We start from the raw sequence: 19,457 nt of genomic DNA, 5'->3' as shown, positions 1-19,457 counted from the left end.
TTCTTATCAATTCTGCTAGTGGTTCTATAGCTAGCGCAAACAATAAAGGTGATAGTGGGCATCCCTGCCGCGTTGACCTGCTTAAGTTAAATTGCTTTGATACATGTCCATTTACTGTCACTTTCGCTAACGGTCCCTTATATAATGCTTTAATCCAATTAATATACTTCTCCGGTAAACTGAATTTTTGCAATACTTTGAACAAATAATTCCATTCTACTCTGTCGAAGGCCTTCTCTGCGTCTAAAGCAACTGCTACTGCAGGTGCTTTATTTCCTTCTACTGCATGAATTAAGTTAATAAATTTACAAATATTGTCTGTTGTGCGTCTTTTTTTGATAAATCCAGTTTGGTCTAAATTTACCATTTTCGGTACCTGTTCTGCTAATCTGTTTGCTAATAGTTTAGCTATTATCTTATAATCTGTGTTTAGCAAAGATATTGGACTATATGACGCTGGTGAGAGTGAATTTTTCCCTTGTTTTAGTATTACTGTAATTATTGCTGTTTTACATGAATCTGGTAAGCTTTGTGTTTCATCAATCTGGTTGATTACATCCAGGAGGGGCGGAATTAATAAGTCTTTAAATGTTTTGTAGAATTCTATTGGAAATCCATCCTCCCCTGTTATCTTATTATTTGGTAATTTTTTTATTATCTCTTGTATTTCTACTGTTCCAAATGGTTCTGTTAATTTATTTTGTTCCTCTATTTGTAGTTTTGGTAGTTCAATTTTAGTCAAAAATTCATCTATTTTCCCTTCTTTCCCTTCGTTTTCAGTTCGGTATAATTGTTCATAGAATTCTCTAAAGTTTTCCTTAATTTCTTTTGGATTATATGTAATTTGTTTGTCTTTTTTCCTTGATGCCAATACCATTTTCTTAGCTTGTTCTGTCTTAAGCTGCCATGCTAGGATTTTGTGCGTTTTTTTTCACCTAGTTCATAATATTTCTGTTTTGTCTTCATTATATTCTTCTCTACCTTATATGTTTGTAATGTTTCATATTTTATTTTTTTATCCGCCAATTCTCTTCTTTTAGTTGTATCTTCCTTCATTGCTAATTTTTTTTCTATATTTACTATTTCCCTTTCCAACTGCTCTGTTTCCTGATTATAGTCCTTCTTCATCTTGGTTACATAACTTATTATTTGCCCTCTAATGAATGCTTTCATTGCATCCCATAGTATAAACTTATCTTCCACTGATTCCGTATTTACTTCAAAATACATTTTTAATTGTTTTTCAATAAATTCTCTAAAATCCTGTCTTTTAAGTAGCATGGGGTTTAATCTCCATCTATACATTCTTGGAGGGATGTCCTCTAGTTTTACTGTCAATATTAAGGGTGAATGGTCCGATAGTATTCTAGCTTTATATTCTGTTTTTCTTACTCTATCCTGCATACTAGCTGATAACAAAAATAGGTCTATTCTTGAGTATGTTTTATGTCTAGCCGAGTAGTATGAGTATTCCTTTTGTTTTGGGTTTTGTTTCCTCCATATATCCAAAAGTTTCATTTCTTGCATTGATTTAATATAAATTACTTCATGAGGAGTTTGAGGAGAAATGATGTGTCATCAAATGGTATGCTGCAAATTTCTACAGATGTACCGTGGAGAGCATTCTGACCGGTTACATCACTGTCTGGTATGGAGGTGCCAATGCACATGACAAGAAAAAAACTCCAGAGAGTTGTTAACTTAGCCAGTGACAAGACGGGCACCAGTCGTCACTCCATCAAGGACATCTACATGAGATGATGACTTCACAAAGCAGCCTCTATCCTCAAGGACCCTCACCATGCAGGCCATGCCCTCTTCACATTACTGTTATATAGAGAATTTAGGTTAAAAAGACTTAAGTTAAAATGTGATGATTAATCATAAACAGGGAAGCCAGAACGGACAGAGAGTTTACTAGCAGTCAAGGACAGAAGGATCTGCTGAATATGTTTTTTTAAACCTATCTTTTCATGGTCATAGTAAGAGACATGCAGGAGACAAAGGATTGATAAGAAGTGTGAGAAACAGAATTTAGTGAATGTAGAGTTCACAGCGTACGTAACGAACGTGATAATTAATAATGCAGTTATACTTAGAATGTTTTTGTAATACTAACCAATTAAAACAGTATTAATAAGAAGGGGAAGGGCAAATAATAAGGGTATAAAAATCAATGCACTGTATGTATCGGGGCTTAACTGGTGAGAAACCAGTTGAGTCCAACTCTGCAGACTTGTAAATAAAGCTTGTCGTGTCATCAGTTTTAAAGAGACTCATGTGTGAGAAGTTTTATTTCTGACAAATGGGGGCTCGTCCGGGATCTACACTCCGGCCGTGAGGGGAGGCGAGAAGAGGGACATCGGAGGCGGTGCACCCCGCTGAGTTCAGCGGCTCCTAGTCCCTTGCTCGTCGCTTCGGGCGGCTTGAGCGAGTGGTATCCGGACAGGGTGACACGACAAGACGGAGAGGAGAAGGGTGACGGTTCAATCCCCGGGAAGACACCGGTAAGTGACGACTTACGATTGTGGTGTGGGGATTGGGTAACAGGTGTAATGGGATGCACCTGTTTGGATAAAAACCTAACGGAATAGACTAAGTATAGATCTTTTGTCGTGGTGTGAGGACCCTGTCGCGGGACTCTAGGATAGACCCCAGGGAAACCTCGGCGGTAACCGAAGGAGGGACAGCACCTCCGACGAAGTGCCGAGAAGAGAGGGGTCAACCCCAGGAAAACCTCAGCGGTAACCGAAGGAGGGACAGCACCTCCGACGAGGCGTCTGAGAGGAAGGGAGTAGGGTCCAGAACGAGAGGGTCCTCAGCAACGATAAACAGATCTAGGTGGGAAAATGGGAGGATCAAAATCTAAGGGCTCGTCTGAAAATTCAGGACAATTCCTGGGAGTACCCCTTGACAGCCCTTTGGGGAGAATGTTTGAAAATTGGGATAGTAAAAGATATCGGGACAAAAACAAGAAAAAGATGGTCCAATATTGTCTCCTTTGGTCAAAACAACCTACTAAAGGTTCCTCGGTCTGGTGTCCGAAATTTGGATCTGATGAGGATTGGGTTAGACAAGCATTAAACATATATGTAAATTCGAGACCAAAGGTGAATCAAGAAGAGTCAGCATATGCATTTTGTTGGGTTCCCTGGCCAGGATCCTTAACAGAATGTTTTAAATTGAGGGTAGCAGGAGAAAAGAAATGGGAACCTCTGGACAACCTTCCCCCTCCTTATATTCCCCCGGTGCCTACTGCGCCCGAGGAAAGCTTATTACCGGAGGGGAAAGGTGATGAATCTGATTGCCCCGAAGGGGGCCGGGAAAAAAAAGGATGAATTAAGGGAGTCGGACCCTAAACTTCCACTGGTAAACCGACCCTGGACAAGATCCCAGACTGGTCCAGGACCATCAAAGTTTTCAATAAACCTAAATCCCCTGAGAGAAGTTCCTATGGGAGGACCGGGAGGGGGAACGGGATATGTGAATGTTCCCCTAACTAGTACAGAGGTGCGGGGATTTAAGAAAGAAATGAAAAAGTTATTGGAAGATCCTATAGGACTGGCTGAACAGCTTGACCAATTCTTGGGACCAAACACATATACGTGGGAAGAGATGCAGGCAATAATGGGAACATTATTTTCACCCCAGGAGAGGCAGATGATTCGACGGGCTGCCCTCCTCATGTGGGAATATGAAAAACCTGGGGACCCTAGACCCCATGAACAAAAATATCCCTTAAATGAACCCAGGTGGGACAAACGAACACCCGAGGGATTGGCAAGTATGAGACAATATAGAGAATGGACAATTAAAGGGATACGGGAGGCTGTGCCAAAGGGTCACAATTTTACCAAGGCATTTGGGAACCACCAGGGGAAAGACGAGTCCCCTACTGATTTTTTGGAGAGGGTGAGAAAGAATGTCCAACAGTATGCTGGTGTGGACCCTAGTACACCAATGGGTGAACAGCTTATTCGAATTCAATTTGTTTCCAAATCATGGCAAGACATTAGAAAGAAACTAGAAAAGGAGGAGGACTGGAGTGAAAAACCCCTAAGTGAACTGTTAAAAAAGGCACAAAAAGTATATGTGCAGAGAGAAGAAGAAGATCAAAAGAAGGCGACAAAGGTTATGGTACAGACTATCCGACAGATGAATGCTGAATCCAGAGGGGAAAGAAAACAAAACCTTCCTCTAAACAATCCAAGATATCCAAGAGAGGGAAGACCCCGGAGGTTTGTTAAGTGCTATTACTGCAATGAGGAAGGACACTTTAAGAGGGAATGCCCCCGATACAAGAGGGAATTGCGTGCCCTCGAACTTATGGAAGAAGATTAGGGGTGTCAGGGGTTCCAAATGTTAGGGACCAAATATAAGAGGGAACCCCTGGTAAAACTAAAAATTGGTCCCAAGGGAGAAGAGGTGGTGTTTATGGTGGACACAGGAGCGGAACGAAGTAGTGTAATAACTGTGCCAATCGGAACTGAGCCTATAGAAAGTAATTTGACAATTTCTGGGATAGAAGGGGCTCCCAGAATGGTATCAATAATTCCCCAAGTAACAGTGAAACTGGAAGAAAGAGAAGGGGTACAAGACCTCTTGTTATTACCTTCGGCTGGATTTAACCTCCTAGGAAGGGACTTACAGGCTCTCCTAGGTTTGGGTGCTCTCCCTGTGAACGGAGAAGTGCGAGTCCACCTCTGCGCTTTAAAGGAAGAGGATGAACGGCAGATTGACGAGAGAGTCTGGTATAAGGAGGGAAATCGAGGAAGTCTGGACATCCCACCTTTACATGTCACATTAATACCAGGTCATCAGCCGGTAAGGAAACGTCAGTATCCTATTTCTTTGGAAGGGAGAAAAGGGCTACAGCCGGTAATTGAGACTTTAATACGAGACGGACTATTAGAAGAATGCATGTCACCTTATAACACCCCTATACTCCCAGTAAAAAAGTCAGATGGATCCTATCGCCTAGTTCAGGATCTAAGAAGTTTGAATGCTATTGTTCAGACCCGTCACCCAGTGGTGCCTAATCCCTATACTATTATGAGTCGGATTCCCCCAGACCATGAGTGGTTTAGTGTTATCGACTTGAAGGATGCCTTCTGGACGTGTCCATTAGAAGAGGAAAGTAGAGATATGTTTGCGTTTGAATGGGAAAATCCATGGACAGGTAGACGGAGACAGTTTCGGTGGACTGTATTGCCCCAAGGGTTCACTGAATCTCCAAACCTGTTTGGACAAATGCTAGAACAAATCCTGATGGACTATCCACAATCTGATGATTCCCAACTAATGCAGTATGTGGATGATTTACTATTATCAGGACCCAAGGAACAAGAAATGAGGGGAGAGACCATTAGACTCTTGAATTATCTGGGGAAAAAGGGTCTACGGGTGTCCAGGAACAAATTACAGTTTGTTGAGAAAACTGTGATATATCTGGGACACCAGATAAGTAAAGGACAGAAACGGATTACCCCTGAACGAATTGCGGGAATCACTAGAATGCCTTTACCCCGTAATAAGAAGGAAATAAGACAATTCCTGGGACTCTTAGGATACTGTAGGTTATGGATAGAGGACTACTCAGCTTTGGTGAAGTTTATGTATGATAAACTGACAAATGAAAATGACTATCCATTGAAATGGACCCAGGAGGAGGAGGGATGGTTCGAGGACTTGAAACATCGCCTAACACGAGCCCCAGTACTCACTCTGCCCTCTTTAAAACAGCCCTTCCAGCTATTTGTCACTCATAACCAAGGAACAGCTGTGGGAGTTTTAACACAGGAAAAAGGCGGTCAGCGACACCCAGTGGCTTTCCTTTCCAAAATGATGGACCCAGTGTCTCGCGGATGGCCGACGTGTATCCAGGGAGTAGCGGCTGCTGCTCTGTTGGTAGAGGAAGCACGTAAACTTACTTTTGGAGGAAAGATGACTGTGTACACCTCCCATTCTGTGAGTGTTTTATTAACACAAACTGCCCATCGATGGCTGACTGATTCTCGCATATTAAAGTATGAAACCATTTTAATGGTTGGAGAAGATTTACAGTTTGCAAAAATTAATAGCTGCAACCCAGCTCAGTTTTTATACGGCAGTGAAACAGAGAAAGAGGTGGAGCATGACTGTGTCGAGTTGACAGATCTTCAGACCAAGACCCGAGAAGACCTTTGCGATACTCCGCTGGGAGAAGGATATGAATTCTACATTGACGGCTCCGCCAGATGTGTTGACGGAATGAGAAGAAATGGGTATGCTATAATAGAAGGAAATACTTGGAAAGTAGTAGAATCCACGAGACTACCCGGAAGCTGGTCAGCACAATCCTGTGAACTATATGCCTTGCAGAGAGCCCTCAGAATACTGGAAAAGAAAATTGGAACGATTTACACAGATTCCAAATACGCATACGGGGTAGTGCATACCTTTGGTAAGATCTGGAAGGAGCGTGGTCTAATTACATCAAGAGGAAAGGAATTGGGGAGGAGTCACGCGATGGAGTAGTGGCCGGACGGTGAACTCCAGCCCTCTCCAGAAAAGTCGGGAAAAACAAGAGAAAACACAAAGGCACAGAAATAAAAGTTACAGAAAAGTGAGTATAAAGGTGGAAAGAAGATGGCGACAAAAAAAGAAAAGTCGAAAGCAACGGTAAGAAGAGAGGAAGAGAAGACAAAGGAGGAAAAAGGTGAAGGCCTTACCTGTCCGAAGAGGGCCGCTGCGGAGAGAGAAACCCGCTCCCTCAGGTCGGTAAATAATGGACTACAAAAATGGCTCGCAGAGCCGAGCAAAAGTGCGCAACCGCGCATGCGCGAAACTTCGCGCATGCGCGATGCGAATGAAAAAAAACACACCGATGGGAGGGGGGACCAGCTGGGGAGTCGATCTCCACAGCCGGCAACGACAGCTGCAGAACACCTGCAGCAAGAAGAGACCACAGAAGACAATAGAAACAAGATAGAAGAGGAGGAAAGGGCAACAAAGAAACAACAGATGGTCAACCCAGAGGAAGAAGAAGAGGAAGAGTATGGTGAAATAGAAGAAGAAAAGATAGGCAAGGTAAAGGATATACTTGCTCTTATTAAAGGATACATGGAGTCATTTAAAGAATGGCAAACACAGGAATTTAAGGATTTAAGAAAAAGAATAAACAACACAGAGGAGAAAATAATTAAAATGGAGATGACCTTAACAGAAATGGGAAAAAAAATGGACAAGATGGAAGAGCGGGCAGTAGCAGCAGAAATGGAGGTAGAAGACTTAAAAAAGAAATTGGAGAAATCTAATAAAAAAACTAAAGAGACACAAGAACTACTAGCTCAAAAAATAGATACAATGGAAAACCATAACAGATCCCTAAGACCCTAGGATGTCCAGAACTACAGCAAGAAATGGAAATAGAAAGGGCACATAGAGTATTGGCCTCTAAACCACAACCACAACAAAAACCAAGATCTATTGTAGTAAAATTCCTAAGATATACTACAAGAGAAAAGGTACTGGAGAAGACAATGGAAAAAGTAAGAGAGGGCAACAAACCACTGGAGTATAAAGGGCAAAAAATCTTCATTTATCCAGATATAAGTTTTGAACTCCTAAAGAAGAGAAAAGAGTTCAATACAGCAAAGGTGATTTTATGGAAGAAAGGGTATAAATTTATACTAAAGCATCCAGCGGTATTGAAAATATTTATTCCAGGACAGCAAAACAGACTATTCTCGGATCCAGAAGAAGCACGAAAATTTGCAGAACAATTACAAAAATAGACTGAGGGAGGAAGACGGGTAATGAGAGTTAAAATGATCACGACTGATATGTATGTGGGTAAAGACAAAAATAGACTGAGGGATGAAGACGGGTAATGAGAGTAAAAATGATCACGATTGATATGTATGCAGGTAAAGAGGTATAAGAGTGAATAGAGACAATGAGCATACATGAATGTATCTGTACTTAGAGGAAAATATAGATAGTATAGACAAGAATTAATAAGGGAAGGTAATGGAATAGAGAGAATAAGGAGGGAATTAAAAGAGGGACCTTTGTGACATATGAAAAGTGAAATCTTTTCTGGGGGAGGCGGGGTGGGGGGAAATAGCGGTCACTGCACAATCAGTTGACGCTTGCGAGTGGATTCGCAAATCCAAATGGAGAGGGGAGATGTGGTTGTCCGACAAGGGATAAAGGACAACTCAGGAGGTGAAGGGGAGATTGGGGATAAATAAGATAGAAATAGGAGAATAAGGAAAATGTTAGATGTTGTAGGAATGTTGTCTTATAAAGAGTTGAAAATAAGAAAACAGAAATGGAAAAGGAGGAAAGGTAATGATGGAAAAATGGAAAGAGAAGATAAACAAAATATAAAAGGGCTACGCTGAACTATATGTCTTTAAATATTAATGGAATACATAACCAAATTAAAAGGAAGAAACTACCAAATTTAAATGAATAAATGTATTCCATTAGAAAAAATAACATATTGGTTAAGAAATAATATTGAAATATTCGAACAAGTATAGGAGCCTTACATTAAATACAATAGCGAAAACCTACCGGGGACAAACATTACCTAAGTTGATGGAAGGAGAAGGAAAGAAAAGAATGGACTCAGTAGAATTTCTGGTGTAATTTTGTTGAATGACAACATTGTCTGACTGGCTTAATGCAACCTAGATTGTATACCTAAAATGGATGAGAGGGGGGGTGGGGGGGTGGTTTGGGAGGAAAGGGGGGGGGGAGAAAAAGTCACTGTACATGTGTGAAAAGAAATAGTGTATATCATGGCTAATGTGATTTATGGTGTGAAAAATAAAAAAATTTAAAAAAAAAAGAGGAAAGGAATTGGCACACGAACAGATGATTACTCTGACTTTAGAAGCCTTAACATTACCCCAAGAAATAGCAGTGGTCTACATACCAAGCCATCAAAGGGGAGATAACCCGACAGCAATTGGAAACAGACTGGCTGATGAAGAAGCCAAAAGAGCAGCCATGCAACAAGAAGTCCGTTTGCTGACTTTAATCCCAATAAGGCAAGGCATAAAGACAGCTCCCATTTTCACTGCTAAGGAAGAAAAGAACATGGATCAGCTGGGCGCAAGCCAGTTACCTGATGGAACATGGAAAACACCAGATGGAAGAATGGTTCTAAATAAAGAAATAACTCGCAATATTTTAAAACACCTGCATCATCAGAGCCACTGGGGCACCCAAGCCTGATGTGACACAGTGCTTCGAGAATATGTGTGTAAGGGAATCTACACCTTGGCCCAACAAGAGGTGCAAAATTGTTACCTATGCACAAAAATTAATAAGAAGATAATGAGGACAGGGACCATGGGAGGTCAACCATTAGCCATACGCCCTTTTCAACGTATCCAGATCGACTTCACAGAGTTACCTCAAGTTCAAAGATGGAAATATCTGTTGGTGATAATAGATCACTTTACCCGATGGGTAGAAGCCTTCCCAACAATAAATACTACAGCCTCTACAGTAGCTCGCCTCCTCCTAGAGCAGATAATCCCCAGATATGGTATAATGGATTCTATAGACTCAGACAGGGGTCCACATTTTTCTTCAAAAATCCAGCAATTGATTTGTAATGCATTACAGGTCTCTTGGAAATTACATACCCCTTGGCATCCACAAAGCTCAGGGAAGGTTGAACGTATGAATGGAACACTAAAAATCCAATTGACAAAGTTAATGGTGGAAACTAAAATGCCTTGGATAAAGTGTCTGCCCCTGGCCTTATTGAGAATTCGTACTGCCCCACGAAAAGATGTAGGGCTGTCCCCTTATGAAATGATGTTTGGGCTTCCCTTCTGGAGTACAGTTGAGGGGTGTCCCACCTTGGGGGAAGGGGATATATTTGTTAGGAACTATTTACAGGCACTGTCACGCTCTCTTACAGATTTACGAAAGAGAGGACTATTGGCACAAACACCGCCTCTAGACTTTTCTTTACACAAAGTGGAACCAGGAGACTGGATTCTCATCAAGACCTGGAAGACTGAAAAACTCCAGCCCCAGTGGGAAGGTCCATACCAAGTTCTCTTAACTACAGAAGCTGCAGCACGAACAAGAGAGAAGGGGTGGACACACGCATCCAGATTTAAGGGACCTGTAGAGGCGCCTCAGGACCCTGATACGAACTCAGATTGGACTTGTATTCCTGGAGAAAAACCTCTTACCTTACGATTTCGCAAAAAGACTTAATTCACAATGTTATTGTTATGTTCTTTGATTTTTCTTAGTTTGCCTATGTCTTTATCAGGTGTGAAATGTAAGAAATGCAGAGATACAGTGGTCCTGTTTCAGGACCACATTTGGGGAAGAAAGGAAGGTAATTTCATTTCCCATACCTCAGTTCCTGAGAAATGCTGGGCAGAAAATACCACCCAACATCCATATACCCCTTGTGTGGAAAAAGAAGGAAATAATATGGGTCATTATATACAGATTCCTAATACCACTCCTTTCCCTCTTAACGGTTGGAAAGGTGACTCAAGCCAACCATGCCCTGATGGACTCTGGTTTTGCATACACCAACGTACTGTTCCAATGAAAAGTTACACTCCACACTCGAAATTGCCTGTCCCTTTAAGACAGCCGGACTTAGTTCGAGTCCATCCAAATAACCATGTAAGTTTCGGTAATGCAATTGGGGGAGATAACCTTTTTGTAGATCTGGCAACTAAAATTGCAGGAACTTTTAATGTAACCAATTGTTGGGTCTGCGGGGGTCCACGGTTGTCAGAACAATGGCCTTGGTGGGGGGAACCCCTCAATTCATTGACCATGATTTCCCGGATTTGGACAACTAACCGAACGAGATCAAGAGAAACCTGGTCTCTCTCTAACGTCCCCTCTGGTTTTTATTGTCTCTCACGAGCCGGCAAATACCCAGTAGGAGAAAGTCCCTCCAAGGCTGTATGGATTCGCATTTCACCTAGTGTTTTCACTTGGTTTCCTAAACCTCAGACTTGGTTCTTATCCACTGTTTTTAAAACTAATTGCCTACCCCTGTCTAATAGCAGTATTCAGTTTTGGAATTGTACCACTTCCACCATCACAGGACCATACCAATCAAATCCCGTTCTTAAAAGAGTTTGGGAAAGGGGGTATGGAGTATCCCCAAATGGATTATTCTGGGTATGTGGTAATAAAGCTTATACTCGTCTTCCCTCACAGTGGAGTGGAAGTTGTTTCCTAGGAATAATCCGCCCAGAATTTTTCCTTCTACCCCACGATCACGGTCATAAATTAGGCGTGAAGGTCTTTGATACATTACATCGTAAACCCCGCTCTACCATGGTACATTTGGGACAATGGAGAGATGATTGGCCTCCAGAACGCATAATTCAATATTATGGTCCCGCTACATGGGCTCAAGATGGATCCTGGGGTTATCGTACTCCTATATATTTGTTAAATCGTATAATTCGCTTACAAGCAGTCCTTGAAATTGTTACAAATCAAACAGCTATAGCCCTGCAATTACTTGCATCCCAGCAAGGTCAAATGCGCTCTGCTATATATCAGAACCGTCTAGCCCTAGACTATCTCCTAGCCACGGAAGGAGGTGTATGTGGCAAGCTTAATTTGACTAACTGCTGCTTACAGATTGATGATAATGGAAAAGCCGTTCGTAAAATCGCTGATAATATTCGTACATTGTCCCATGTACCGGTTCAAACCTGGCATCCTTTCCCACAATTTAATTGGATGGACAAATGGTTTGGAGGAACCTGGTGGCATACCTTCTTGTGGGTCATCAGAGGTATTTTATTCCTCCTACTTATTTTGCCCTGTATTATTCCCTGTCTACGCAGCCTGGTGATTTCCATGGTCGAACAAGCTATGCAACCAGGGGGAATGGGAGACCCTGTAAGACTTTTATTTCAGCGTGAGATTAATGTATCATAAAACATTTCTCTTCCCTAGCTTAAAATCCCCATTCATATCTATACATATATTCAAACACATTTTAAAGAGAGAAAGGGGTGGATTGTTATATAGAGAATTTAGGTTAAAAAGACTTAAGTTAAAATGTGATGATTAATCATAAACAGGGAAGCCAGAACGGACAGAGAGTTTACTAGCAGTCAAGGACAGAAGGATCTGCTGAATATGTTTTTTTAAACCTATCTTTTCATGGTCATAGTAAGAGACATGCAGGAGACAAAGGATTGATAAGAAGTGTGAGAAACAGAATTTAGTGAATGTAGAGTTCACAGCGTACGTAACGAACGTGATAATTAATAATGCAGTTATACTTAGAATGTTTTTGTAATACTAACCAATTAAAACAGTATTAATAAGAAGGGGAAGGGCAAATAATAAGGGTATAAAAATCAATGCACTGTATGTATCGGGGCTTAACTGGTGAGAAACCAGTTGAGTCCAACTCTGCAGACTTGTAAATAAAGCTTGTCGTGTCATCAGTTTTAAAGAGACTCATGTGTGAGAAGTTTTATTTCTGACAATTACTACCATTAGGAAGGAGGTAAAGGAACCCGAGGACAAACATCCAGCAATACAAGGACAGCTTCTTCCCCTCTGCCATCAGATTCCTGAATGGATAATGAACCACAGACACTACCTCACTTTCTCTTTTTTTTCATGAATTTATTTATTTTTAACAATGTAATTTACAGCACTGTAATTACTGCTGCAGAACAACAAATTTTGTGATGTGTTTAAGACAATAAATTCCAATTCAAGATTCCACTCCTGCCTCTTCCAATACAGAAAGGTAGGTTGAAAAGAAAAAACCTAACACTCCCAATGAAAAGATCAAAAAAAGCAGTCCACACTGATGCAAGCTGATTTGGAGCAGGATATTAAGAGAAAAATGTTTTGACAGTGTGATAGAAATCTGGAAGTCACTGCCTGAAAGACTTTTAGCAGTAGGTTTCAGCACATTTTTAAAAAAATGAACGTGCTGTACCTTACAATAATGCTCAGAAAAAACAGAAAATGGGATGCTTCACTCACACTCCATTGGGCACAATGGACCCATGTATGATTGAATTGTGATAAAAGTACAGAATTTATAATTTTATATTAACAAGGTAGAAATTGTGAAAGGACTGTATTTTATACCAAGAAATTGTGATCAATAAAATGAGATTTTCAATAAATAGCGAAGTTGATCATTATTATACATTTGATCACCAAATTGAATGTTTCCTTATCAAACAATTCTCCACAGTAAGGGAAGAAATCAGCTGAATCTCCTTATACTAAATCTCCTCCTCAAATACACACACACATATCTGTTTGATAGATGTTGTTGGCTCGCATTCAATTTCCAAGTGATCAGCTGAAACTCCTTGTACCAAATCCCATTCCCCGCAAACACACACCCCTCTGTTTTGTAAATGCTGTTGAGTGGCATTCAATATCCAAGTGTAAGAGGTTAAAATGCTCGACTCACCGTCTATATCCCCCAAGCTGAGTCCCTCACCCAACTCAGTCAATGAAGGGTCCATACTTTCAAGCGACACGTCCTCGTTCTCCATTATTTTTTAACAGAAGGGTGATGAAAATAGTTTTCCGGGGACGCCAGCAATGGAATCGTGACTCCCACCCCGTTCTCAATTCAGAACTTTCACCTAACTCCTACTTCATGGTATTATCCTCCGAGCCTCCATCACTGACAGCGCCGCCATCTTGATTGCGGCTGACGTCACGTCACCGCGCGGAGGTGACTCGAACTGGGGCGAGCGCCGAACGTTTGTTGTGGCGGGGAACACGAGACTCCGGCCGGCCAATGGGTCGCCGCTCCGGCTGGTGGGGTGATGCTCCGTCACCACGGGTCGCCATGGCGACGGGCCTACTCCCCGGCCGCCCTCGAGTGAGCCCGGGGACTTCTGAGACGCGTGAATTCAGGTAAAATCGACCGTCTTTCGCAAAGGAAGCGGTGCCAGCATTCCCCAAAGGCCCTCCTTTAATGTCCTGGGGCTTGTGACGACACAGAATGAGGCCAATCAGCCCAAGGCGTCGGTGCTGACTCGCCATCAGGCGATCCTCCCCTCTCAGTCTCTCTGCCTCCATCTGGACAGAGAGGTTTCCCAGACATATTACAGCTACACTCTTCACACCCAAGGATTATGTAAAAGCTGTTCAAACTGTGCACTTCATAAAGCAAAGATATTAAATCATGACCAAGATTTCTGGCCAAAGCATGAGCAAAATGTAGGCAGGTGCTCTGTACTTTATATAGCAATGATAAAGGTACTAAACCAATGTTTCAGGCTTGCTCATGCTTTGATGAAGGGTTAAAGCCTGAAATGTTTGGCTATTTATCTTTATCTTTGCTGTAAAAGGTCCACTGTTTGACCTGCATTGTTTTTACTTCAACCACAGTGTCTGCAGACTTTCATGTTTTAACCCTGCAAGGATTATTTTCCTTTCTCCCAATTTCTCTGTCTCCGCCACAACTGTTCACAAGATGAAGTCTTCCAGGACACATCATCTGAAATGTCTGGCTACTTCCACAAATACGGCTTCCCCTCTGTGGAGCTCTGAGGTAGTAGCGAGCAAGCATAAACTCAAAAGACTGGACAACGGCCTTTATTCCAGTCAAAGACTGAACACCAGTTGGTGCCTTGGTGGCTCCCCGTGTGACTGGCTCAGGAGGGGCCGACTCAGGTTTACATTCAGGTCGTCTGATTGACAGCTGGCCAGGTGGGGTCAGCTCCTTAGGTGGTCTATTTTCTCTTTGGCTTGGCTTCGCGGACGAAGATTTATGGAGGGGGTAAAAAGTCCACGTCAGCTGCAGGCTCGTTTGTGGCTGACAAGTCCGATGCGGGACAGGTGGTCTATAGAGGTCAGCTGATTGACAGTCAGCCAGGTGGAGTCAGCCCCTGAGGAGGTCTTCCTGCAGATACAGAAATCGTAGTAGCCTGGTGGTCGTATAACCAGCCCTCCACCACCATTTACTGCATTTCCCGCTCATCCGCCGTGGCCCCCTCTACCCCCAGACGTAACGAACACAGGGTTCCCCTTGCCTAACATTATCCATAATTTCCACCACCTTCTACATGATCCCACCACCACATATCTTCCCCTCTCCGTCTTTTGAATAGACTCTCCCTCCGTGACTCCCTCTCCACTCATCCCTCCCCACCAATCGCCCTTTGCCACCTTCCCCTGTGGCCGCAGGAAGTGCCACTCTTGCGCCCACACCTCCTCCTTCACTCTTTATGGCCCCAAACAGTCCTTTCAAGTGTAGTAACACTTCGCTCGAGTTGTCTACTGCATCCAGTGCTCCTTTTGTGGCCTTCTCTACATCAGAGAGACTGGGTGCAGACTAGGAGATTGCTTCACTCTCTGCATCAGTGACAGGGATTTCCCAGTGGCCAACCACTTAATTTCCACGCCCCATTCCTATGGTCACATTTGTCCGTGGCCTCAAGTACTGTCTCACCAAGATCACCCGTAAATTGATTTTCCCATCTGGGCACTCTCCAACTGGATAGCATTAACTTTTTTTCTGTGAGCCTACTCATTGTTCTCCCTCCCTTTCCTTTCCCTTTGTCTTCCTTCCCTCTCCATTCACAGTCATCCCTCCTCCCCCTGCTTGCTGGTGTGCTCTCTCTCCTTTCCTCACCCTGCCTTTGGGAACATACACCTCCCTCCACCCCTCACCTTTTTGTTCGGATGCCTGCCAACATTTTTCCATACCTTGATGCAGGGCTCAAGCTCGAAACATCAGTTATGTATATATTTATCTTTGCTATGTAATGTATACTTTGACCTACTGAGCTTCTCCAGGATTGTGCTTGGCTCCTATAACAGGTGACTTAAACCCTGTACAGAGTGGACATGCATCAACATGATGGCCCCAGGATAGATCTTCAGAGATGTTAACACTCAGGAATTTGAAGTTTTTATATACCCTCTCCACAGCTGTCTCCTCGATGAGGACTGGTTTGTGTTCACCTGGTTTTCCCTTCCTGGAGTCCATAATCAGTTCCTTAGCTTTTATCTAGACCACACATGTCAAACTCTGGCCCACGGGCCATATAATTATATTTGGCCCGCAAGATCATTTCAAAAATGTATTAGAGGTGGCCCGCTAGCCGCCGCGCCAGTATAGCACATGCACAGTAATACAACAAATCCCAGAATGCATTGGCATCTGCCTGCTAATCGCCCCCACCTCCTCTGTTTACGTTGCAGGGTCTCACCGTGGACTCTGGTTTTGGGGCCTGGCCGGTGTCAGGGGAAGCCAAGGCCGCTTCCCAGCGCCCGGAACCGGAGGCCTCGGGCTTGACCTCGCCAGGACCGTTGCCCACTCCCCCTCCCTGCCGCAGGCCGACCCACGACTCACGGTGATGGGGCCGCTGATCTGCCGAGATGCTGCCCTGCAGCGAGAGCCGATGCCCCCGCACTGTGGTGTCCCCCCGCCCGCCCCCCCTCCGCAGCGCGGCCTGGCCGGTGTCAGGGGAAGCCAAGGCTGCTTCCCAGCGCCCGGAACCGGAGGCCTCGGGCCTGACCTCGCCAGAACCGTTGCCCACTCCCCCTCCCTGCTGCAGGCCGACCCGCGACTCACGGTGACGGGGCCGCTGATCCGCCGAGATGCCGCCCTGCAGCGAGAGCCGATGCCCCCGCACTGTCGTTGTCCAACCCGATCGCCCGCAAATCCTGCCCTCCCGCACACAGGCCTCAGTAAGTATTATGAACTTTAATCTCAGGATAAAACGATCTTCCAATAGTTTCATGTCACAGTGATAAATATATTCCTGGTTAAAAATGGTCCTGCACCTGGATACAAGCTCATTAGGCATAAAACTTGAAAAGTGTGTAAATCAAAGGATATCTGTACCAATGGAAAAAGGGCATGGCAAATAACCCTGCTAGAGTTCATGCCCACAATCAGTCACCCATTTGATTGTTTCAGGAATCATGTTATTCTCCCACATTCTCAATAGCCCTCAGATTTTACTATTCGACAGCACACTAGCAACATTTGAAAAATCCTCTATAGAGAAATATTATTTATTGAATATTTTATTTCTCATTTGTTAATGCTTCTGGAAAGAGTTTATCCAAAACTATTATTAAACATTTATTTTAATAAGAAAAAGTTTAACATTACATATGTTGAAAGAAGAGAAAACATGCAGATGTTGTTGAAAATTTTCAATAAATATTTAGTTCGGCCCTCGACTTAGTCCAAGTTTTTAATTTTGGCCCTCTGTGAATTTGAGTTTGACACCCCTGATCTAGCCTATTGCATCCTTTAATAAACACCTCAATCAAATCTCTGAATCAATTACATTTAAAGTAATGCATCCTGACCTCATTATTTAACCCAATAATCTCTCTGCAACTGCAACGTTCCAATTCAGGCATCATCCTGCTGAATCTCCTTTGCACCCTGTCCAGCACAATCACTCCCAGGTAGTACTGTACACAATACCCCAGATGTAGCCTCATCAATACTTTACAAATTTATATTATAGTCGCACTAGGCACGCACTGAGCGAAAGAATCTCACAGTCGAAAGTTAGTTGAACCAACTGACTTTAATAGAAGTCTCGCATGCATTTAAGTCCCTCAGAACCTAATGCGCTTGCGACTCCCGGGACCTTTATGACATCAACAGCTTGCCCTGCACCTGGAGCTCTCATAGTCAGATATGCTGCAGACTTGTCCTCGACTCTGTGAGCCGGTTTTCCTGTTGCGTGGGCTAGCTGCCACAATATATGTTATAGCCTGAGAGTACATACAGTATCTCATATGCCTTATTCACAACATTATCCATCTGCTCTCACTTTTTGGAATCTAAGAACTAATAGTCCAAGGTTCCTCTATTCATCAACAATGCTTCAAACCGTAGCATTTACTGAAAGTTGTGGCCAGGCAAACATCAGTAATTTTCATTGTGGTAATACGGCATATTGTTACTCTTTTCAATCAAGTTGCACTTTATAGAGATCAAAAGTTAAAGCATTGCTTTGTGCTTCTATAATAACAAAAAATAACCTATTTAGATGAACAGTAATAAAAGCCTTATGGTAACTGCTTTGAAATGAAACACAAAACCAAACAAATTAAATCCCAAAATAATTTACCCACAAAACATAATTACCAAATGATCTGTGTTAGTGAAACTGGTTGATATTCTTCAAGTCTGTTGACATTCTGTTAACATTATTGAAGTTTTTTCTGGAATCTAAAAACAAATTATTGAACCTTCAATTTTTTCTGAAGTGTAAATTAAACACTGAACACATAAAATGTAGCTATTCTATAATTCATATTCAATTTTAATGTCATTTTTATACTCTTGACTCTTTTATATCTTGACCAACATACTCCTTAAACTGAACCATGCTCTGTTGTTTAAAGATTGACTTTATTCATCCAGTCAAAATGAACTATCTTGCATTTTCCCTTCCTTAAACTTTGATAAACTTACTCTCCAGTTAATCTATGTATAACAATTGAAAAATATAATTTACTTCTTAGTCCCCAACTCTAAAACTTTAACCAGTGGAATATCCCTTCACTTCACACTACCTATATTTATTTCATATCCTCATTGCTCTCTTTGTTGCTGCTGCTCCTTGACAATAACACCTGGAGGTCAATCCACAGGAACATAAGAGCAACAGAGAGGGTCACTGAGGTCTCTTTCCCCCCCCTCCCCTCCCCCCATCAATATGATCTAGCAGGATTTTTGTCTGAAGAGGAGTCACAAAATCATTGAGGACCCCTTCCACCCTGCACACTGCGTCTTCCAGCTACTCCTGTCGGGAAAGAGATACTGAATATCAGAGCCAGTACCACAAGTTTGAGAAACAGGTTCTTCCTATGGGCAGTGAGAATGCTAAATGATTGATGAGCTGCTCATATAACCCCTCTGAGAACCTCCTATTATTTAACAATATTTATTTATTTTATATATGTACTGCATATAAATTGCTTGTAAATATGTGTGCTATGTCTCTATATGTGTTTGCATGTTTTTGCACCAAGGAGCGTCGTTTCGTCCAGTTGTACTTTATAATTGTATGATAATAATAAACTTGAACGCAACCCTTGGGATGAATGTTGGTTGTAATAAATATTTGCATTCTTTTCTGTACAAAAAAAGGCATTTTTAAAATTACTTTTCAAAAGGTAATAATGAATGACTGGGACCACTTTACAAGAATTTGACTTTTTTTTCTTATACATCCTTGGGACATAACAGGAGATCAAGCAAAATTTGACATAAAACAACAGATATTAGAAGAGAGGTGTTATGCATAACATCTTACATGAGGAGAGAAATACCTCCCTCAATAGAGAGATACATAATTTATTAATTAATTTTAATAAACTGAAAATCTCATGTTTGGTGACCAGAGGAAGAAATTCCAGCCTGTAATACCATTCTGTGTTATTGCATAGGATTGAAGAATTCTATAAACCAGGTTTTAGGA

General features: G+C 42.3%; 1 protein-coding gene and 1 long non-coding RNA gene across 2 annotated transcripts in view; one reads left to right on the top strand and one right to left on the bottom strand.

Moving 5' to 3' along the window:
* LOC138748248 (sterol regulatory element-binding protein 2-like) overlaps positions 1 to 13,786 on the bottom strand; it is a 44,218-nt gene extending 30,432 nt beyond the window's left edge. The window contains exon 1 of the mRNA XM_069908083.1: positions 13,454 to 13,786. Within this exon, the coding sequence (XP_069764184.1) occupies positions 13,454 to 13,538 (85 nt within the window). The 5' untranslated portion in view covers positions 13,539 to 13,786. The remainder of the gene's footprint in view (positions 1 to 13,453) is intronic.
* On the top strand, positions 1,835 to 12,470 carry LOC138749018 (uncharacterized). The gene is made up of 2 exons (XR_011348369.1): positions 1,835 to 2,507; positions 9,926 to 12,470. It is a non-coding gene; the product is annotated as an uncharacterized lncRNA (long non-coding RNA).
* Positions 13,787 to 19,457: the final 5,671 nt, after the last annotated feature.

This window comes from Narcine bancroftii, chromosome 13 (genome assembly GCF_036971445.1).
Source record: "Narcine bancroftii isolate sNarBan1 chromosome 13, sNarBan1.hap1, whole genome shotgun sequence".
Taxonomy (NCBI): Eukaryota; Metazoa; Chordata; class Chondrichthyes; order Torpediniformes; family Narcinidae; genus Narcine; species Narcine bancroftii.
Note: the sequence above shows the minus strand (reverse complement) of the source record. Positions and strands in the feature narration are given on the sequence as shown.